Raw genomic sequence first — 23,126 nt, 5'->3', positions numbered from 1 at the left:
CGGCCCTCTACGCGTCACAGACGACGTCATCGTCCAACTAGTGACTACTGTTATCAAGATGGCGCTTCGGCCAGGATCTGGAGGAGGCGGCAGGTATTTTAGCCTTTTATAATCAACTTTTCTTTAAAGAAACGATCGTTTGGGGCGTACCCACCTCTGAAAGTCACTTAGCGTCACAGTCCCAGTTCAATAGTACCCTAAGGACGGCGCTGAAACGCTGCTTTTGTTGCCGAGGCAGGGTGATGAGATGAGATGGCTGGTTGTCAGGTGTCACAGCTAAAGCTAGGTTGGCCAGGAAGCTAGCGATAGTCAGCTGGTTTTGCTGCTATCGTTTCACAGTGTTTAACCATTGTATTTACTTGGAACCGTTTAATACGTAGATGCATTCATATAATGTGTTTTATGTATAACAGTTTTTATCTCTAAAGCCTTTCATAGACGATAGATAGAACATGTTGATCGTAGACATTCACATTCCTGCCTTTATCTCTAGCTGTGACAGAAAAGAGCTAGCACCTACTTAGTGTTTGCAGACTGGCCTGTGGACGGCTGATACTGTCAACATCTGGCCTGATCAACCTTGACCTTTTCTTAAATACAAGTTCGATGTCCTGGACTGTTTAGTATCTAGTTGAAACACCACAAGTAATGGAAGGGTGAGGCAAAAAGGTGATGAAGATGCTGCAGAAGGTTGCTACATTAATTGATGGATAAAGTTACATGCATTTTCCAAATCTTTGGACAGAGGTTGTAAATGTTGAGTTGGCCAAAAACCTCATGATTTTTTTATAGGTTGAGGCTGAGAAGCTTAAATAATAAATCCGCTCTCCACCAGCCAGGTAACACTGATCCGACAGGTGAAACTGAAGCCTTCAGTGCTGTAGATTAGTGTGGTGATGTGTAATGTGAACACTTGAGGGTAACTATAGTATATACATTTTACAACCTTTTTTATTTCTAATTCAGAGCTAGTGAAATTCAGATCTGTCAACATTGTACTGTAGGTTGAGGGGGTATAAACTTTGCCTTATTGAATTGATCAAAAGCAGTATTTCAATAGATGCATAGAACAGTTGTGTAATAAAATAAAATCTAGTTTGTGATCATGACCTCAATAATCAATTGTAAGTAATTGTAATCAATTATCTTCCTTCTTAAAAGTGTAACTGAAGGCCAACATTATGTAAATGTTCACATTCAACAGCAACTCATAAAGAACATCAGTCATTGCAAATCATACTCTAAAACCTGTGTAAATCAACAAAGCACATTCTAGGTTTTACTGGAGTAGAACAGAATTTAGTGTTTTTTAATCATCCACTCATGTCATCTACTTTTTGTCCCTGTAAAAAATATTTAAAAAATATTTTTTTATTCTAATTTGCTCATAGCAAGAAAATGTTTGCTGCTGGTCTTATCAATTACATTTGATTATGAATAGAAAAGGTATTAATACAATATGTTTTTCTTTGAATCATTGGAATAAATACCAGGCTACATGCTGGTTCATTGCTAACTGTATAGGATGCTGGGGGATTTTAATTTTTGATGCACCTTTTGAATTTAAGTACTAGAGTAAAGTTTTGCAAAGTCTAACTGCAATGTATTGAACTTAAATATGCCTCTAGAACAAACGAAAGGGAAAAGAAGAATATTAATTTAGTTAGATACAATATAACAATAAAAAGCTTTAGACCTTATCAAAACCTGTATGTTCAGTTGAATAGAGGAATAACCATAGTTGTACCATGGTGATGATGACATCCACTGAATCTCCTGACTTGCCATCTGTGCCATCTTTCACAACTGTTGGATGATTACAGACCTTTTTACAAGGCAGTGGCCAGTCTGTCGACCACTGCTTATCTCCTGCTATGTTAATCTCTTCGCTGTGACCTGTGACTTGCTCTAGGATGGCGAGCAGCAGTGCCGTTCTGTTTCTATAAAAGCTTTTTAAGCTGTAAATCTTACAGGCTAGCAGAGGTGAAAATCTGAAAGGCTCAAGTCAAGCATCGTCACTGAAGTTAAAATCCTGTCAAATGACAGGAGCATTGCCTCTTCATCAAGTTCATCAAAAAACAAATTCTCCCTTGTGTTCACTAGCTAGCTTTATACCGTGTCTGTCAGCTCTGTGGTGTACTATATAATAATAGTGGGGCTAAAGTAAATCAACCTTCAAGCTGTATCGCTTATGATTGAATTAGTTTAAATACAGGATTTTGGTGTTGTTGACCAAAGAAGATGAATCAATGAGAAAATGTCACATTACACAGACTAAATGGCTAGCCTCAACTTAATGTAGGGGATGCTTTTCCCATTGGTGATTTAAATTAACTAAGCTTCCAGATGTAAATGTTCCATGTAGAATCCAACATACATTAAGTAAAACGTTTCTTTTGCTACTTTGTTGGGTTTTATTTACATTTTCCTGCATGGTTTGTTAGCCAGTGCCAGTGAGTGTCAGTGTCACTCACAACTTGATTTGCAAATTCAACTTGGAGTCTCTGGTAACAGAGGGCTGGCTGAGTGTTTCTCCTGTTTCTCAGTTCTAGCCTGAAGGAAATGAGCTGTAATATATTCCAAGACAAATAGCTGAAAGCATGTGTGGCTTGGCTGTATCGAGGAAGCAACTTGGCCTGCCTTGTGAGACGTCCTCTCAATATTTCATGAAAGTCTGTTTCAGACCGAAAAAATCTGCATCTGAAACTACAGTTTTGCTCATTGGTAGAGGCATACAGCGATCATGTTGTATTTTTAGGCAAACAGCAGACATACAATATATGGATTATGTTCACTTCTGTCATCTACCTGGCTTTCATGTTTATTATGAGCTAAGCAGTTTAAAGCTGGACCTTAGGTTGTTGTGAAAAATATAGGCTTTAGAGGAAATGTATGCTGATTCTGTATCTTGCATCATTAATTGAGATAGAAAAGTCACACATCAGCTATTGTACCATCATTCTCCATTTTGCTTGATTCTCTTAAATTGTGTTTTTTTTCTCCTTTAGTTTTATATATCCCGTAGGAGGGGGCTTGGGACCACCACAAGGTGAGTCACTCAGCAGTTCACTCTATATACATTAGTTCTTAAGTCATTTTCATACGTACTTTTGACAGATTTTTGAAATAAATGTCTTTCTTTTTTTATGTGATCATGTGTCGATCATCCGTGTCATTTTTTTCACATCTAGAAAAAAAACTGTACAGAAAATTGACAGTCAAATGTCTGAAACGGCTTTCAAATGAAATATTATGAGAAAATTCCTCTTTTAAAGCCTAACTATAAGCAAATGAAAACATCTTCACTATTCAGTCATACAGCAAACATGCTAAGACTGTCTTAACTCATGGAAGTATAGGTACTGATGATCTTACCTCCTGGATCTCAGACGTCTGTTAACCATTATTGAAATATGCGTGTTTGTCATATTTGGCCACGTCTGCTAAATATTTTACATACTGTCCTGTACAAGCTTTATCACATGCTCCTGTTAGCAATATCATTTAGGACAAACCAGTTAGAACGTCTGTAGGTCCTAGACAAGCTGTTTATTCAGCCCTGTCGAATTCTGAAATGTTGAATCATGGCTGTCAGCTTGCACAGCGTCTGTCAGAGCACACATGACACACGTTTAAGATTTTTTTTAAGATTTATTTTACCCTTCACAGCAGTCACTCGAAGAAATAAAAACACTGAAAATGTTTCGCAATACTGAACTCGACCTATATTAACGTTTCGTCTTCATGTGGGCTCACTGCCATTTATCAGTACTTTAATGCATAGTTCTCTGCTATGTTATTAAAACTGACATCATTATAACAATGCTTGTGTGTACAGGCATAGTACCCATGCAGCAACAGCAGCAACAACAGCAACAGCAGCAGCAACAGCAGGGTTTCCCTATGGTTCCGGTCATGCAGCCCAACATGCAGGGCATGATGGGAATGAACTTTGGGGGACAAATGCCCCCTGGAGCCATGCCTATGCAGGTGTGTATCAGTTCAAGGGTGGAATGTGTTTGTCCAGGTCAACTAGTTATTAGGGGTTTGTCGTCGACTTCTTTTGATGCACACATAATAACTAAGACACTGCTGTACTGACTTAACTGATTTTACTTTGGGGGCTCCTCTTCATGTTTGTCTCCAAATGAATCCAGTCAGGTTTAAACATCGGCACAATCTTGCTGCCTTTTAGGTGTAAGGGCTTAACTAACGATGCCAAGAGGTGTTTGACAGATGTTTTCTTGTTTTGGGGTCTACAGGCTGGGATGGCAATTGGAATGCAGGCTCCTGGGATGCAGTTTTTGGGTCAACCACAGTTTATGGGTATGAGACCTGCTGGACCACAGTACACGGCCGACCTGCAGAAACAAATGGCTGAGGAGCACCAGTAAGACACGTTCACACAGACATCTATTTTCCTTATTTGTGTCTGCTTAAGTGGAACATGTAGCAGCATCTGATTCTAACTGTGCTGTCCGTTATAAACCATTATATGGGAGCATGTTGTATTCGTTCCTGCAGACAGTGAGCACTCTTCTTTTCCTTCAGAAAGCGTCTAGAACAGCAGCAGAAGATGCTGGAGGAGGACAGGAAAAGAAGACAGTTTGAGGAGCAGAAACAGAAGCTCCGGCTGCTCAGCAGTGTCAAACCCAAGGTCAGTCTTTCTCCACAATCTGTCGCCTGCTCGTTTTTCCAACACTCCTGAATCTTGATTCTTGATTATGCTGATTTTAGACAGGGGAAAAGAGCCGTGATGATGCCTTGGAGGCGATCAAAGGCAACCTGGATGGCTTCAGCAGAGACGCCAAGATGCACCCCACTCCATCATCACAGACCAAGAAACCAGGTAGCTTTGACCTTCTAACCTTCTTGTTGTTTGTCTCCTATAACTTGGTATTGTGTTTCAGTATTTCAGTGTGATGACTGCACAGCTCGCAACCAAACGGGTCAATTAAATGATTTCTTTGTGAAAGGAAACACGGGCATTTTGTTTTATTATTTTCCCTGTCCTTTCGGTTGTCACAAGTGCGACTAAGTTTACTGATTAGTAGTGTCATTTTCATTACTCTTTCGTTTCTCTTTTCTCACTTTCTGAACTTTTGCTAGTGTCAATATAGATTATCCTCACTTGCTATAAATCCACAGTTCTAAACTGACTTTTTTCAGGAAAATGGGGACCTTTGAGCTAATTAACATCTTCTTGATCCCGATATTAGGATTTCTAGTACAGTATATACATAGTTCTTGTCTCACTGTTGTCGTGTTCAGCCCGAATTCAGTCTCCATTGTGGTCTGTGTCCTGTGCCGTGCCATCATAATTATTTCTTCATTTTTGCAGAGTCATCACCATCACACCTGTCTGTCACCACTCACTCCCTCCCCCCAGCATTATCTGAGGACAATGACGAGTTTAGTGATTTTCAGGGGCCCATAGATGCCCCGTCCTCTTTCCCTCCGTCCTCCTCCTTCAGCCTCTCTTCTCAGGCTCACGTCCAGCCTTCACCCCCTGCCCCCAGGACAGGTTTTCCTGAGCAGGATGATGATTTTAGTGACTTTGTACAGGGCCCTGTAAAGGAGTTCCCTTCCTCCAGCTTCCAGTTTTCCTCTCAAGCCCAAGTCCAACCTTCATTTCCTTCTACACAATACTTACTCCCTCAGTCCCACCCTGCATCTGTGTCCATTCCCCCTACCAACCAACACTCTGCTGTCAACACCAGCTCCCAATCTACATTCCAAGGTAACTTTTACTCTGCTTTGTTGACACTTCCCCTACCATTCCATAATTTATACTCACTTATCTCTAAGACTAAGGGGATAATCAATTAGTTTTATTTTTATAAAATAAAAATAAAATAGGCTTAAAATTGCACTTCAAGATCTACTGATGCTGCAATAAGATGATCACGTATTTAAAGTGTGTAATTTAAGCCCCAGAAGAATGGTTCTGTATACAGTTGATTTTTAGATCTCGATTAGCCACAGGTGAATGAATCGTCTACTAATTCAGGGTTTCACACAATTTCTACCGTTTGTGCGTGTGATTTTAAGTATTTCTACCTGCTCAAAATCACGTTAAGACTTTTGAAAGTTGAACTGGTTATGAAAAAGCTGTTCCTCATTTACCCTTTAGGCCCCTCCCTGGAAGAGAAGCTGTTCTCCTCATGCGACCTCAGTGCTGATAGCACAGCCCAAGTTCTCTTTAAAACTAAACAAAGCTTAGCTGAAATAGGGCCCAGAGCTAAAGTTTCAACACAGTTTCAAACCAGCACTAGATCACGGAACTGGGCTGTGGCCCCCAAGGACTTGAGTTCTGTCTTCACTACAGAAAATGTACCTGAAGGTCCTGTGGCAATGCCCAGCATCTTTCCGTCAGCCACTGAGTCACCCCCTCAGACCAGTGGCAAAAGTGGTGAGAGAAGCTTGTGTTTTGTAAATCTAATAGCTGCATCTTCTCTCCCTTGTTTTGCCGAGGCATTAACACACAGTAACGCTTTATTTCTTTTTTACTAATTACATTAAATTGACTCTTTCTAGCCTTGTCAAAATGACTTTGCATCTTTTACACTATCTGAATCTGTTGTTTGTCTTTGGGTTATAGTGGGTTTATATCAGAATCTGGACTGGTGTTCTAAATAAAATCAGATTGACAGTTCCTACCACTCCAAGAATATTACATAGCCTCCGTGGTGTCTTTACATTTTCCCTTTTTGTGCCTACTTCATACTTTTGTTACTTTTACTTTACTTTTACTTTACCAAATTAGCGGGGCCTTCTCATGTTGGCACAGTATTCACACCCTGTGGAAATGGCCTATGTTTGAGGCTCTGGGGTGACATCTTGTGACTCAACAAGCTTCCGTCTCTTCCTTCTTTGTATAACACCCTTTTCGGAGAGTAATTTCTGGTGCATGCTAACAACATTGTGTTAACAGGAATTTGCATGGATTGGTGGGCGCCACTGGGTCCCAGAGGTAGTCAAAATGATTGAGCATGCTACATTGCTATACCTTTCTGCTGTTATTTATTTGTCAGCGTCTCTGTCCTTTATGTCACTGTGGGAAATATAAAAGCTCATTGTGAAGTGACTAAATGCGTAATAAGATTCATTTAACTGCCTGGCTGATTATGTGCGGTACCGTCATATAAGCAGGGCTTGGCTGCCAAAAGTCTTGGCAATTCTTATTCCCGGACAAGTGTTCTCACTACTACAGCTAAGTGTGGCCTTGTGTGTGTGTCTGCACATGCAGCAGGTGTTGGCGTGTACCCACAACAAGAGCACATTCAGCCCATGCTGCCAGCCTGGGTTTATAATGACACCCTTGTCCCAGGTAGTTCTACACACAACAAAATCTATTTCCCAACATTGTACTGATTTTCAGTGTATTAAGTTGAACTACTGTAGATAAATCTATCTTGTTTTTTTTTCTGTCCTTTAGAAATGTTCAAAAAGGTTCTTGAATTCACCATGACTCCTGCAGGGATAGACACAGCCAAGCTCTATCCCATATTGATGTCGTCAGGACTTCCCAGAGAAGCACTGGGGCAAATTTGGGCATCTGCCAACCGCACAACACCTGGCATGCTGACCAAGGAGGAGCTCTATACTGTACTTGCACTAATTGGCGTGGCACAGGTAAATACTGAAGTCAAGGCAAATTATCCACTTTGAACAATGCCCTTAATCATCCCCTGTAGCTAGATCTGTGCCCTAACTGCACGCTGAACCTAGACAGACATAGCAGACATAACTAGAAACCGTTCAGTGCCTCAGCCCAGGGCTTGTTAAGCATTGTAAGTACACAGCTCATAAAACAGCAAATAAAAAACAACTTGCATTTTTATATATTAAAAAAATATAAAAATAAATTAAAACATAGTAAAACTACCTTTTTAGTGGATGGAGGCATTAATTATATGTTAATGTGCTTTCACACTGGTGACAGGTTCTGTTAATCTCAGAGCACACATTTCCTCATATTTGGGACAGAAGTTCACTTAGTGTTAAGGACCAAACAGTAGTGAATGGAATATCTCAGGAACAGTGTTGGTGAAGCAACTTGACTAGCTGGTGGAGGCATGTTCAGTGTCTTTTTGTGTACAACAAAAACAAACATACTGTACTATCTCACTGTTGTCTGCTGTTGTCTTTCAGAGTGGCCTCCCAGCACTAAACGTGGAAATCCTCAGTCAGTTCCCCTCTCCACCTGTGCCCAGCCTGCCTGCTCTGGCTATGGCCCTGGCCCCAGTCATGCCCCAGCACCAGCAGCCCATAATGACCCAACCTCCAGTCTCCATGGCCATGCCCACACCAGTGCCACCAGTCATGGCTATGGCACCGGCAGCATTGGCTCAACCACCACCAAACACTAATTTCATTGCCAGCTTCCCTCCTGCACAGGTGATGCAGTCGTAGTTCTAGTTGAGTCTCGTCTTAAAGTCTCGTTTTGTCAAAATATTCCGTGTCTTATTAACTCTTTGTGAACACAGGCAACCAAGGTTGATGATGACGACTTTCAGGACTTTCAGGAGGCTCCAAAGGTAGGAGCAGGAGATCAACCCTTCACTGAGTTCCAGGGGGAGTCTGGTGGAAGTTTCCTAAACAAAGTCACACAGCAGCACCAAAACAGGTGAAGAGGCGCTCGGTGGATGCTCCGCTTTACTAACAGTGTCTTAAAAACCTCAGGGTTTTAGTGGATTTTCACAAAATTCTGAATTTGTATTAAAACAAATATATGTTGATGTTGCTCATTACATGTATCTGTCTTTTTGAACTCGTACTACTTGTACTTTTCAGAACAAATACTTGCAGTGATGAGAAATTAACAGTATTATTAGTTTATTCTGCTTAAAATTTGACTTTTCTTTAATCTAGGAAATCTTACAGTAGGGCACGCTTAAATATCTTCTACAGTACTAACCTTGCCTGATCAGAATTTTTTTTTATTGGGGTAGATGGTAGATAAGTGTTTTATACATACTGTCACATACTGTAAGTCACACATTTCTGCAATGAAGACATACGCCTCCCAAATTTATTAGCAATGGAACAAGAATTTGCCACAGTCTGACATAGTTGTCTAATTAAATAAGAGGCTGTAAAGCTTCATGTTAAGTGTTGACAGGCATAACTTACTGTCAGGAGTCTTTATATATTTAAAATAACATGCTTTACATTATTGTTATGCTTGTTTGCTTTTCCTTGTGGACTGGTGAGACGATCATTACCACTTTCTCAAAGTTTAGAGCAAAACGTAATAAGTCATTTTTTGAATAATATAAAACTGATAAAGCGTTAAATTGCCTCCTAAAAAGCCAGTAAATGGTTAATCTGCTCCATCTCTTAGGAATTGAACCCTAATACTGCATTCACTCTACCTGATGTCTGACTTTAGCTGTTGTGTCCCTATAGCATGCCTGCGATGCTGACTCCACTGTCTGGTTCCTCATCTGCATCCGCCATATCCTCTGATAAGTACGCTGCCTTCAAGCAGCTGTCTGTGGATCAGCCTGCAGAGCCTGTACCCCCAGCGTCAGGTACGTTCCACACCTCATTTCGGAGTAACTTGTGTGTTAGGAACATGCCTGCTCTGAAGCTGCTCTATCCTTGAAAATATTGTAGAAATCATAAAGCAGTTAAGGGAAAGAACAATGTGGCCTTCAGGCAGCAATTCGAAACAAAATAATACAGAATGACATTTTGCTGGGTTTCACATCTACATGCAGATAATGGACAAAGGCTGATTTAAAACAGTGACCTCATCAGCACACATGTAATTTCTGTATACTTGCATCTTTTCCACAACATACAATCTCTAAAGTTTTCTTTAATTTTGATGGGGGAAATGGAAACTGAGGGAACTTCACAAATTAGTTCTTTTAATGCTAACAAAACTCACTATTGTTGTCCCTGTTGCCTGCCTGTGAAGTGTGTTGTATGCGTACTACATTAATGCTTGACCCATTATTCTTCTGACCTAGATATTGAAGACAAGTACAGTGTTTTCAGACAGCTTCAGAAACCATCTGACAAGAAACCAGTCGGTAAGACACTCAGACACCCTTCCAACACAGCAGCTTAAACCTGGTCCCTGCAGGCAGGACACCCCGTTGAAAACCGTTACCCTAAAACAAATCTCACCTACATCTTTATCATCAGTGAAGGGATTAAAATTAGTTTTAAGATGAGTGTAGTAAGTAATGCTGCTGTAAAGCCATATTACCATTGTTTCATGTTACACTGTATCTTGCATTGCAAGTCTGCAGTGTTGATACCAGTGTGTTTCCATCCCTGTTTCATTAGAACAGTTTCCAATGGCGACAGCTCTTACAATTCCAGTAAGTCATTCTTTGTGGTGAACCTTCCCTGGCATTGTCAGGCTTCATCTCTTTAATGAGCTTATTAGTTATCTCCTTTCAAATGTCTGCCGCAGCAGCGTGAACGCTGTACTGCTACACTACCTACAGCATACACTGTATGTCTGTTTGCAAAAAAATATCCATCTTAACATTTATCTGTTTACATCAGATGTAAGCAATGCAATACAAATCATCATACAGGGCTTACAGGTTAAGGTGTGATGCTTACAAGACTTACAGTAAGAGTTTATTTACCTTCACAAGCATAATCATATAATACTGAACAAACCAGCATATATACTGTAGTATGACATAAACTGACATGAGTAGAGTGAATCCAAATATTGCACTCTGCTTTGTATGTTTTATAACAATAACTCAAAATAATCAAGGTTGAAGCTTTGAAGTTTTACAGGATAAACAATGATGATTATCAATTGTCATTCACCGCACACATCATTGTCATCAAAGAGTCAGAGAAAAAGAACAGATTATTACAGAAAAAATGTTGCCACCCATCTCACTGAAAGTAACCCAAAGATTTGTCATGGGTCTATTTGCTAAATTTAGCAATTTGCATTTCTCACAAATTCCTGTAATACACACATTAAAAGCAAAAGCTACAGTGTTTTTAGTTTCTTATTCTGCTTTGCTTTAAGATACACTAGAAAAACAACCTGTTAAGATGGTGTTTTTTTTTTGTCCATTATTAGTTTCAACTATTCTTTGCATGAGGTGAAAAGGTGGCGTCGCTAGATGACGATTTGTTTTTTTGTGCTGTTTGGTGTGTTTTTTTTAATCCAGTCAGCTTGTTGAGAGTTGATAACCAGTGTTCACAATGCACCAAAGGCAAAATCCCACCTGTTTCCTCTTTTATAGGACTGTAATAATGCAGAATCATCAATGTTGCACCTGACGCTCTTTTGGTTATGTCAGCCTGCAATGTTAAATCTTTTAATGATTGTGATTGTTCTCTTCGGTCCACAGGGGAAGGATTTGCAGACTTTAGGTCTGTCAACGCTGATGACGGCTTCACAGACTTTAAAACTGCCGACAGTGTCTCTCCTTTAGATCCTTCTGAGCAGACCAAGACCTTCCAACCTGCCTTTCCTACTGCTTTTCCAAACTCTCAGTCTCTACCACAGCAGCAGCCAGTCTCACTTCCCCAGCCCAAAAATCCACTAAACATGGCCGACCTGGACCTTTTCTCTTCTATAGCTTCTTCTGTTCCTGTGACCAGTGAGAAAAAACCCAGCACATTTACCTCAGTGTCTGTGCCACCCTCTCTGGTGCTCCTGTCCGGTGGAGCCAAACCTTCGGGGGGAGGGGCAGATGACTTTGGTGACTTTGCATTGTTTGGCTCTTCCTCTGAGTCTGCTCAGGCCTCAACATCAGGCGGAACTGCAGCAGCGCCTCAGGACGACTTTGCAGACTTCATGGCATTTGGTTGTTCTAGTGGAGAACCTAAAACTGAGAGCAGTGTGCTGGTAGAAGGGGAGACCTCCACACAGCAGCGTCCTCAGCAGAGCGCAGACAAATACAACGCCTTCAAACAGCTGTCTTTGGAAGGGGGCCTCACCTACGATGACACCAAGGAGAGCGGCGGTGGCTCTTTCTCCTCCCTAAAGAGCGACACAGACGATTTTGCCGACTTCCAGTCCTCAAAGTTCTGCACAGCACTTGGGGCTTCGGAAAAGGCTCTGGTGGATAAGGTGGCCGCTTTCAAACAAGCCAAGGAGGACTCCGGCTCAGTCAAGTCTTTGGACCTCCCTTCCATAGGTGGAAGCAGCGTGGGAAAGGACGACTCGGAGGACGCGCTGTCAGTGCAGCTGGACATGAAGCTGTCGGACATGGGTGGAGACCTGAAGCATGTGATGTCGGACAGCTCTCTGGATTTGCCGGGTCTCTCGGCCCACCAGCCTCCTGCTACAGGTGAGGAACTAGTGCGTTTGCTCTGGTGAGGCCCCGACTGGGCACACTATGAGTCTGTGTTTTTCCAGGGCCACTGGCCTTTTCTCCTCAGTGCCCACTTGTGACCACCAAACAAGGGGTCAAAGAACAAGTCTCAGATTACAAATCATATCTTTCATTCTAAGTAAAATCATTCATTCAATTTATTTATTTATTTATTTACTTAATTATTTATTTATTTACCTACTTATTTATTCATCTGATTCACTTATTACCTTTTGATTTATTCAAATTTTTCTCTCCCTCCCACTACACACAGATTATTGCTGTGTGACACAAACGTTCTGGCCCATATGTCCCTTTATGTACATGATCAGTGCCTGATTTTAATTTTTTTGCAGTCAGAGCTCACAAACAATAGATCCCCACCTGTTGTTGTGACCAGAACACCACGTTCTTTCAGTGTTTCCTGTATGTGGTTTCTGTGTTGCGCCACACAAACTGAAGGTCTTAATTGAGATCTTTAAAGAAAGTTCTTTTTGTTTATTCCAATCACAGGATTCGCACAATATCCCACAGTTTACCAAAGGCATTATCTTTGACTGTCATTCACAGTTTTAAGAGTTGACCTTTAGTTTGTGCTGAATGCACAGGAGACGGTCTCTTTTGAAGTAGCTAAGAAAAAAATCTTACCATCTTTGGGAGACGTTGCATGCAACAATAAGGACAAAGCCTTTTTTAAAAATAACAGTATTTTTGTGTTTCAAGCAACAGAGATGTTAAGCACATGGCTGAATGGAACACAAACCTCAGACAGACAGAGTGTTTGAATTAGCTTGTGCTTCTGTGTCTCATATTACAGGCTTATCATGCAGTGCAGTGAACCCAATTATGAGATCTTTTTTTTTTTTTACATCAGCTTCTACTACAGTATCTGCTTTTTCCACCCCTACCTCACATCAACAAAACTGGAATTACCCCTATCCTAAAAGTCATTGACCAACCAACTAGTTACCATAATAATCAGGTAAAGTTAATGTCAGTACTCCCACACCTCTTTCCACTCTGGTCTTTATCATTTATTTATCAAGCATCTCAGTTTCCACGTCGCAGCTTTGTCTTCTTGTGAGATGGAATTGTAAACATCCCCATTGCCCTATTTCAGTTTCTGTACAGTGGCTAGATTTTGTTCGGATCCAAACGGGCACCTCTGTATTGAACATAAGACAATGTGTTCAAACAAACCGCTCACGACGCTGCAGCTGAACAGCTACAGGGTCCTGCTGATGCCTGCAGTGCCCAATCTAATATTGATACATTCCTGGGAAGCTTTATGCTCCTACAACAGCTCCTCCCCAATTCACCTCCATCTATTTGCTCACCTTGTTCTTGGATAACATGTTGCACAAGTGTAGCAGACCTTCAAGTTTAAGCGCCTCACCATGCTTTGCACTGTGTTTCTAAACATGTACATAATCTTAAAGAGACAGTATTTCTTTTGTGAGGTTCCTTTTGCGTGTGGAACTCAAAAGGAATCTGACATTATTATTTTTTTACTTTCAATTTTTTTGACTTTGATCTGTGATTTCAGCATGAATTTAATCATGGCGGTACGGTCTGGCTCTCTAAGGACATAATTAAGTCAGTATTACCCCTCCTGCCTTGCTATTTGCTGCAGTGTGCCTGCCTTTTTCAATTTGTGAAATTGACAAGAACATAATACAAGATATCATTTTATGCATAGCAATGTTGTAAGTTGTTTTTATGAAAGGAAAGACTGTACACATACAGATTTAATAGTGTATTTTTATTACAGGAATATGAGCTCTTATTTTGAGACTTGCTGTCACAGTATATGCCAACTATGTAAATTAAATGTAGCCTACAGTATCTCGTAAGCATAAATTGTCCATTGAGTTTTAAGTTAGTGTCTAGAGAAAATGATGTGTTGTCCTTTAGAGGAATCACAATGAAGAGTTTGCACATTAGCTTGCTCATTGACAAACAATCTCTGTAGCAAGAGAAAAAAAGGATACTGTCTCTTTAAATTAGTTTCTGCATCTGTGATTGGATGTGATTAAAGCTCTTTCTGGGGTGCCAGGTTTAAAGCTAGCCCTCTTTGTTTTCTGTAACCCTTTGAGTGCTTGAATGAGATCAAATCCAGTGTTGACATGCCAAGCAGCCCCACTTAATGTGTCACAGTCACACGGCAGCCTCTCTGCTCTGAGTGCAGCTTGGCCACAGCCTCCCTTAGGGAGCATCGATTTTTACCATGCTCCACCATTTTGTTCCTCTCAGGTGCTCAAAGGGTTAACGCTTCCTGCCTTGAACTTTTTCTTTGAATGATCGTCTCGACCTGGCTTTTCAAGTGTTCTGTATTCAAATCATTTCCAAAAAGATCCACCTGTTGCTTAATAGTAGTAAAACAGTTTTACCTCCCCAAAATTACTGATTTTAGTCTGTGAATGTGCCTTCTCATTCTGGTTTTCTGCTTCTGTATCCTCAAAATATCTTTGTTTTGCCTTCTCACTATTTGTTTTCCTCCTTTTTTCTCCTGACTCTGCATGCCCTGTATACTAAATGACTGAAATCCAATTTTACAAGTGTTAGTTTGACCAAGCTCTTGTAACGATAGACCTCTTTTACAGTACTTTGTGACGTTCTCTCTTTCTCTTTACTCATGTTGTCGTAATAAATATTACTGTTGGTATTGCTAAAATGCGTACCGTCTTATTTCCTTCTTTCTGTCCTTGCGAGGCTGTAACGACCTGCTTACACTGAGGCTTACATCACTAGATCCTTGTCAATTTCACAAATTGCTTTTTGTAACTGAGGGTTGCATCATGTAAAATAGAATGTGTGTGAGAGCGAGAGAAAGATATTGAGAGGAGACAAAAGCAATTGACAGAATTGTGGACCAATGTGTGCTTGCCAACCTCTGCCTGTCAATATTACTGTACTTATACAGGACATCACAAGAAATGAGAGAAAAGGTGACTTGATCATTTTTATTTCCATTTATGTAATATAAAGCAGCCAGGTGTGATTCTAGGGAGGACAGCTGTGACTATTTCCTCACTTGCCACACTCTCTATAAAAACGTCCAGTAAAAGTTACGGCCGTAATTTTTATTTCATAAACACAATTCGACCCAGGCGCCAAAAAAGAATTCTGAGAAATGTAGGTAGAATTATGAATAGGATTACTCAGACCATAGCTGTTACCGCAAGCACAGAAGGAGTCTGTTGCTAGTATGATTACGATGCGGTGGCAGTCAAAGATGTGTTGAATAATAACGTCTGTCATTACTGGTTTACTCCAGCATTTGCGCTCATGCTTTTTAGGGTGCAAAATGTGGAGAATGGAGTCCTTTCAGCATATGATAACCTAATTTGTGCCACAGTTCTTTGTGGAACAGGCAGTCCTGAATGGAATACAACGCAGCTATGGGATTTATTCACTCAAATTACCTTGATAAAACAGTCTTCCATTTACCTGTGGTTGTATCTGTCTGTATTAGTGTTTTGGTATTTCAGCCTCATATGAGAGATAAGAACCAAAAAGGCCTTCACCTGCACCGTAAGCGTCTCCCTCCCAGGGTAGGTGGTTTTCTTAGGGTCTCTGTTGGTTGTTGCAACAGTAAATGTGGCTGACTATCTTATAAGGAGATTGATAGTTTAGTAAGTGAGATGTGAGATGAGATGAGTGTGATACTGTCAGGAAGTAATGGCATTTGGACATCACTCATATAGATTCAAATGCTTTCCTACTTATCCAATTGGAATCATCAGTCTAATTAAAGTTTGGATGGAAAACTCAATTTTATCCTCCAGTTTGGTTTCACATCACACCTGCATATAGGGAGACATGATGCATATACTGTAGGAGGGAGGAGTGCCCTTTGCCTTTAAATAGAGATACACTGCTGATTGTGCTTTGGTGGGCTAGTTTTTGTTTGTGTGTTTGAAGTAGGCAGGTCTGCGTCTTTCCCACAATCTAGGAACGTGTTTGTCAGAAACACCAACCTTATAGGAAATACCCAGGTTCCTCCGCTGGCCCTGGGTAGTGGGCTCATCCATTCCCTTCTCTGGACTGTGATGTAGACTCCCAGGGTAGCCTCTAGTCTAGGGAGCCACGAACTGTAGTCTCCCCCTGCACAGAAATGTTCCCTGCTCTGCGCTGCTGTAGGAGTCCTAACGACTCATACAGTAGTAGTAGGAAAGAGTTTTTCAGGTTTCTTGTAGATCTCTGTTTCTAGTCTGCCATCATTTCTCATCATGACTCCACAGTCCAGGAATGCCAACCTGTGTCTTCCCTTGTGAAGCGTTGTAGCCTGTGAACGGCTGTAGCTCCTGGATCTTGATCACCATCCTAACAACTCTTTAAAACCTCCAGACAATACAGTCCTTGTAATTAAAGGTAGTTGTTTAAATATCCACTAGTTATAATACACAGTATGTAGACAACAATATCTCTGGTATTTGTCTTGAATAGTTACTTTCAGAACAGCCCTTTCCTTTGCCTGTTAAAGGCCTCAGTTCTAGATGTTAACTGTTTTGTCTGGCCTTTAGTCTGTATAGGTACATTTCTGTAAACTAAAATCTTTACAGACTCCTTTGCAAAAATGTCAGCACTGAATTTAATCACTAAACCCAAACTCCATTGTAGACGATTAAATGTGAATTTCAGTTACATATTTAACTGATGATATTTAACTGCTATTAGAAAAAAAGACATTACTTGAATTGTGCAGTAACACAATGATAACCCAGCAGAAAACTTCATCCAGGCTCATTATTCTACCTCCTATGATGATTTCCTGGAACCACTGGTATCTCTGTGTTGTCATTGCAGAAGGAGACGATATGAAATTTGACCCCTTTGGGACGTCGGCCCTCAGCACCTTGGCCAGCTATGACTGGTCAGACCATGAGGAATGTCAGCCCGGAGAGGTCAGAAAGCTGCAGGTCTCGGAAGGAGTGTCTCTTCCATCATTATCTCCTCCCCAGAGGAAGGAGCTGCCCTTTGAAAGCACTGAAAACATTACAAGCGGCTCTGCGGCCGCTTCCAAGCTCCCCACCTCCTTCCCCACAGACAGCAGCTCATCCACAGATGACAAGTTTGAAGCCTTTGCTGATTTTGGTGACAGAGGTGGCGTCGAGGATGAAGATGACTTCGGGGACTTTGCCATTACTGTTTCAGATAACTCAGACTCTGCCTCTGCCACGGCCGAGGCGGGCTCTAACGGAAGCCACAGTGAGACCTGTGATGAGTTTGGAGCTTTCCAGTTGGACAAGCCCAAGTTTGGCAAGTCGGACTTCCTCAAAGCCAGTACTCAGGCCAACGTCAAGTCCAGTGAGGAGATGATCAAGAATGAACTAGCCACGTTTGATTTGTCTGTTCAAGGTGAGTCATTGTCATTGTTTTGATGCTACCAAGTACATCAGTACAAGGACCTGCATTTTTGTTAGACAGGTGTTTTTTGTAAATCCATCAAACTCCAATCAAAAATACAATTGGCTCTAAAATGCAATCCTAATCTAGACTATCACCAACCGTCCCTCCTCTCAAGATTCCCATGCTGGACTAATCAGATGTACGACATTAGATGGCAGTGTTGAGATGACAACCCGCTCTAATGGCAGTGTCCAGCAAATGCATGAGCAGTAAACAACTATGTCCATTTATAGGATTTTTCCCCATTGCTCTAATAAAAACATTTCCCTCATTTACTTGCTCCTTCAGTCCAGTGAGACAGTAACCTGATTACCGCTGGCTCGAGGGTGGCAGTAGGCACCACATGTCTGAAAGCTGGGGAGGACTGGGGGGAGACATTGCAGAGTTAGATAACTTGTCTTGTTGTGATGCAGGTGCACAGGGATAGTCTGGCCTTAGCATGTGTTTATCATGGTAGGAGGTCCCAATGAATAATTTAGATTTGAATATTTGTGCCTCTGTTTGGCAACATAGTTCTTGTTTGTTCAATTGAACTTTTTCTGCCCTTATTTACTTTAATACAGTGACAGTGATGTAATTACTAAAAACAAACTGCTGCATTACTCAAAGTGAGCCATCACCCAGGCCTGCTGACCGGATAGGAAACATTTTTCTAACATTAGGCCTCAATCTGCTCTATTTCATGGGCTCAGGGTCCCACAAACGTAGCCACAGTTTAGGTGAGAAGGAGATTGGGCGTTCGCCTCCATCTCCTGCTCCAGAGCAACCCTTCAGAGACCGATCGAATACCCTGAGCGAGAAGCCCACCCTGCCCGTCATCAGGGACAAGTACAAGGACCTGACTGGAGAGGTGGAGGTGAGGAGCACTGAGCACTGACTGCTAAAATTACTACATTACCTGCAGATTACAGTTATATGTGCCTTTTTGTTCATGTGAGATCATATCGTGTTGTTGCAGGAGAGCGAGCGCTATGCGTATGAGTGGCAGAGGTGTCTGGAAAGTGCTCTGGAGGTTTGTATTGGCTGTGTCCCGTGGACAAATGTTTTTCTTTAACCCTGCAAAACTCACCTTGCTTAACATGATCCACATTTGACTAAACAGCAGCTGGTCCTCTGTTTAAAGGTGATCACAAAAGCTAACAACACGCTGAACGGCATCAGCAGCTCCTCTGTCTGCACCGAGGTCATCCAGTCTGCTCAGGGCATGGAGTACCTGCTGGGTGAGGAACCACACGGCATGAGCAGAGAAAGGAGGCTCCGGTCTGATTTCAGTTGGCGCAAGTGTAAGCAGGAACACAGTGCTTTAGCTACTCCTGTATGGTGTCTTCCCGTCTGTCAGGCGTGGTGGAGGTGTATCGCGTCACCAGGCGAGTGGAGCTGGGCATCAAGGCGACGGCGGTGTGCTCGGAGAAGCTGCAGCAGCTGCTAAAGGACCTGAGCCGCGTGTGGAACAACCTCACGAGCTTCATGTCGCTGGCCAAGCTCGCTGTGAGTCACTTAACCAATATGTTCACACACTGAGCAGATGTTACACGTACTGTAGTCACTCAGTAATATTGTGAAGGAGGCCCAGTGTGCTTTGGGCTGTTTGCTTAAGTGAATAATCTACGTATTTCAATGCTGGTTTAGGATTAAGATAATAGGAAATAAAATAATATTCCTTTCATTTCATTTTTGTTCCAAGTCATTGAAGTCACGCAAAATTGTCGCTGCTGAAATCACTACACTTTTCCTGCAGAAGTCAAATCTGTGTGTCTGTCTTGTGTCTGTGTAGCCTGACGACAGCTCTCTGGATTTCTCCTCTTGCATTCTGAGGCATGGCATTAAGAATGCCAAAGAGTTGGCCTGTGGGCTATGTCTGCTCAACGTTGATGCTCGCAGCAAGGTTTGTGCACACACACACACACACACACACACACACACACACACACACACACACACACACACACACACACACACACACACACACACACTTGGTTGCATTAGCGGGTAGTTTTTTTAGATACATAAATGTGCGCATCCACAGTGGATAACAAGTGGCCTTTATTTGATTTGAAACATTTTGCAGACCAAAGAAGAAAGCACTTTTGGACGTCTGTTCAAACGAGTATGTGACAATTACCTGTCAACCACATCTTGCTTCACCCTTTCTCACTTGGGGCCTCAGGGGTTCTATCCTTTTACTGACAAGACCATCAGGGAGCTAAAGTGACAGAGCATGTACAGAAAGGATTTCTATCAAAGACATCAACATGTGTTATTCGCTTGTCCAACAGCGTATTCCTGTTACCCTTTATGTACTAACTTTATAACTAGTAGCTAGCTAGTAACTAGCTCCACAAAGTGGTTGAAGTCGGCCAACTTTGTGTTCCCAATTATGTTTCAAATTTAATCCTTGTAGGTAAATTGTATTGAAAGTAACAATACAGTTTAGAGCCTCTTAAACAGTTATCACTGTAGCACAACTGTAGAGCTACACTAAGCTGAAATGTGAAGTGCACCAAATCCTGCTAACGTCTGTCTAAACTCTTGACGGCACCCAAGATCAGCTTCCACATGATGAATTTTGGGAAATGGATATGTGCTTTTAAAATAAGTTGGAGAGCAGAGTTGTCACTTTGGCACCTCGGGGTGAACTTTCTGCATCCTGGGATTGGTTGGATTCTTCAGGTTAACAGGGGTGGTCACTTTAGCTTGGGTTTCATTCTCTATGCTGCTTGTTCCATCTCAAGCCAACAGCTGCTCTCACTTATTGCTGGACATTTACCACTTTGTTTATCATTGCTTTGGGTATTGGTACACTCAGACCCTGCGGTGTGTAAAGAGCTCTGATTATTTGCCCTCTACCGTCTTCTGCTCTGTCACATGGATGGTCCAGACTAGACAGAAGCATCTTAGCGACAAGCAGATGTGCCTTCTACATATAGTTGGAGGCAGAGCTGCTTATAATAGACCTGTACACACCCAATCTCTCCTTTCATTGTCAGAGTCAGACTACAATTAATGCAGTTTTATTTTATCTCTGTGCCACTAGTTTTGAGCTTAATACAGCATCTTTTAATCACGTTTTTTGGCAGAGTCACAATGGTAAAAATGCCTAAAAGCTAGAGGAGAATAGCAGCAGAAGTGAAAAAACATCCTTGGCCACAGCAGACAGCATTGATTTCTGTTCTGTCCTTTAGTGAGGAGGTCCCGTTTTGTCGTTGATCCAAAGGTACAGATGGTGGAAACGTGAAATATGACAAATGTCAGTGGAGCAGTGAGCTTAACAGCCGGTGTGTATTTGAATCTTTTAGATGTTTTGCCAAACGGCTCATAGTGTCGCATGTAATCACAGCTGGAAGTGTCCACGGACGCTCAGTCTCAGCTCGTTGCTGTCGGACCAATAATTTAGCAGCAGCGGTGTCGTCTTCTTCTCCGCTCAGTGTGTCACTCCAACGCAACGGCTCTTTTATTATAAGTGAATCTCTGCAGCTAACACCAGCCCCTCTGCTAAATGATAAAGGCTAATTCTAGCAATTCCAGGGAAAAGCTGAGAAGGATTTTAGGAATAGTTTAACACCAGCCTTTTTTATTAATGCAGGTTTCTGAAGCACCTCCAGGATTCAGTTAGTCAGTTCCCACCACATGTATGTGAAGTTAGCACGAGGACTGTTTGTTTATGCTCACTGTGTGCATTTTGATTAATTCATATTTTTGCTCTGGCATCATTGCATGGATCTTCCTGACCCTGGCTTTCCCTCATGCTGACTCCTCTTGTGCTTGCAGGCATTGACTAAAGACAATGACACGAGGTTAAGGGTAATTATGCTTTATTTTTAACTTGTCTGAAATTGCAATAAAATCGTAGAAAATCAAAGTGTAGATTTGGTTTGGATTTCTCTTATTGTCACATAATGACCCAAGCTGAATCCTTAACCTGAGGTCACACACTGGTGTGATGAAGGTGTCATGCAGCTAGCCGTTTGGGCATGCGGAGACTTATCTGACCTAACGCTGCGCTGCACGCATGTTTCTCCCCTCTCCCCCCTGTGTGGGAGGCTATGATTCACTGCGCGTGACTCACCTCTCTCTCTGGCTTCGGCTTCAGCATTTCACTGGGGATGCAAACCCTTAAACGGTGTGTCACACGCATTAACGTGTGCTGACTGCACACTCATGAGCGCTCGGCTCATTCGAGTCTCTGGTCGGCGTTAGATTCAGTGATGTGGGAGAATCACCAGAGCTGAAATGATGACAAAACAAAACTTGAGCTGTTGTTGTTTTTCTCATAATAATGAAGGTAATAACTGCACTAATAACTTTGCTTTTTGCACCAGAGGAACCCACAGTATTCCCTACCATTACTATATCGGCAGTTTCTTAATGTCTCGCCCTCTCGCTCTGCTGACAGGCGTTCAACTCGGAGACAGACAACTTCAAGCTGCTGTACGGAGGTCACCAGTATCACGCCAGCTGTGCCAATTTCTGGATTAACTGTGTGGAGCCCAAACCCCCCGGCCTCATCCTGCCTGACCTGCTGTGAGCTTTTAGCTGCAGCTGCCATGGTAACAAGGCACGAGCTAATCAAATCATCAGATAGGTGTCACCGCCGGTTGCAGCACAGGTTCTGAGCTTCGACTGAAAGTGAAATGAGTCGTCACTGGATCCTTCTATGTTTATTTGTATGCATTTTTTTTTTATTTATTCGACAACCTCTCTTTGTTACCTTGAACCCGTCTTCATCTACTAGTATGCTGTATTTATTGTTAGCCTCGAGTTGTTTCAGTCAAACTGGGTCATGTATGGTTCACATTTAAATCAACTCCTAATTATGATTTTAAATTATTTTCACAACGCGTGTTTAAATGACAGAGTGTGCAGCGTCATTAAACCTGGCAGAGGAAGTCTAAACATCTGGAGTTTTTAGTGTCAGTTGTTGCTTTACATCTGTTTGAGATTGATTGTGTCCATGACTCCCTTTGTCACCACCTATTGAATCATAATTCTCTTACTGTACTCAGATACTTTTCGAGCGGCCCTGTTTAGTGAAATCAGTGGTTGTTATGGTTTTAAAATCAATTTTTAACTCTGGTCATCTGGTAGGTGTCTACCTTTTTATGAGTTGCGTTGAATGAACTACTTTGAATGTCCTTTGCTTTGTTGGAAGGAAACTTTAACACGTCTTAAGGTCTTTAAAATGTATCTTATTTTATGGGAGTCAAGCTGTGATTTGGGGACTTGAAGGGAATCCCTATCAGCTGCTTTTCTGTGTTCGTGCAGCCAGAGCTGATGGGAAGGAATAAGTTAGACTCTGAATTAAAATTGCAGCAGCACTTTTTGTAAATGAGTTCATGTTCTAGCGTAAATATGAGTAACTGTAATGTGACTATGATGTAAATAAATCAGTGTGCATATGTT

General features: G+C 41.7%; 1 protein-coding gene across 7 annotated transcripts; it reads left to right on the top strand.

The window, feature by feature from the left end:
- synrg (synergin, gamma) lies at positions 1 to 23,126 on the top strand. Of its 7 annotated transcripts, XM_029170635.3 has the most exons (24): positions 1 to 93; positions 3,009 to 3,049; positions 3,839 to 3,990; positions 4,263 to 4,390; positions 4,552 to 4,657; positions 4,738 to 4,849; positions 5,342 to 5,740; positions 6,134 to 6,412; positions 7,250 to 7,330; positions 7,439 to 7,635; positions 8,155 to 8,400; positions 8,490 to 8,629; positions 9,412 to 9,536; positions 9,981 to 10,043; positions 11,346 to 12,290; positions 17,124 to 17,675; positions 18,419 to 18,582; positions 18,685 to 18,738; positions 18,850 to 18,946; positions 19,066 to 19,214; positions 19,501 to 19,611; positions 19,795 to 19,833; positions 21,495 to 21,527; positions 22,120 to 23,126. In XM_029170635.3, exons 1-24 carry the CDS (start codon positions 59 to 61, stop codon positions 22,249 to 22,251), a joined length of 4,380 nt encoding a protein of 1,459 aa, XP_029026468.1. In that variant the 5' UTR covers positions 1 to 58; the 3' UTR covers positions 22,252 to 23,126. The 7 variants fall into 7 exon arrangements, with proteins under 7 accessions (XP_029026468.1, XP_029026472.1, XP_029026470.1 ...); XM_029170639.3 differs by lacking the exon at positions 6,134 to 6,412; XM_029170637.3 differs by lacking the exon at positions 19,795 to 19,833.

This window comes from Betta splendens, chromosome 13 (assembly GCF_900634795.4).
Source record: "Betta splendens chromosome 13, fBetSpl5.4, whole genome shotgun sequence".
Lineage (NCBI taxonomy): Eukaryota > Metazoa > Chordata > Actinopteri > Anabantiformes > Osphronemidae > Betta > Betta splendens.
Note: the sequence above shows the minus strand (reverse complement) of the source record. Positions and strands in the feature narration are given on the sequence as shown.

Excerpts from the sequence above, each read along its gene's own strand:
- synrg (XM_029170635.3), top strand. The coding sequence starts at position 59 with ATGGCGCTTCGGCCAGGATCTGGAGGAGGCGGCAG. Across the intron at positions 10,044-11,345 it reads ATCTGACAAGAAACCAGTCG|GGGAAGGATTTGCAGACTTT; the intron begins GTAAGACACTCA and ends TTCGGTCCACAG. Across the intron at positions 17,676-18,418 it reads GTTTGATTTGTCTGTTCAAG|GGTCCCACAAACGTAGCCAC; the intron begins GTGAGTCATTGT and ends TCATGGGCTCAG.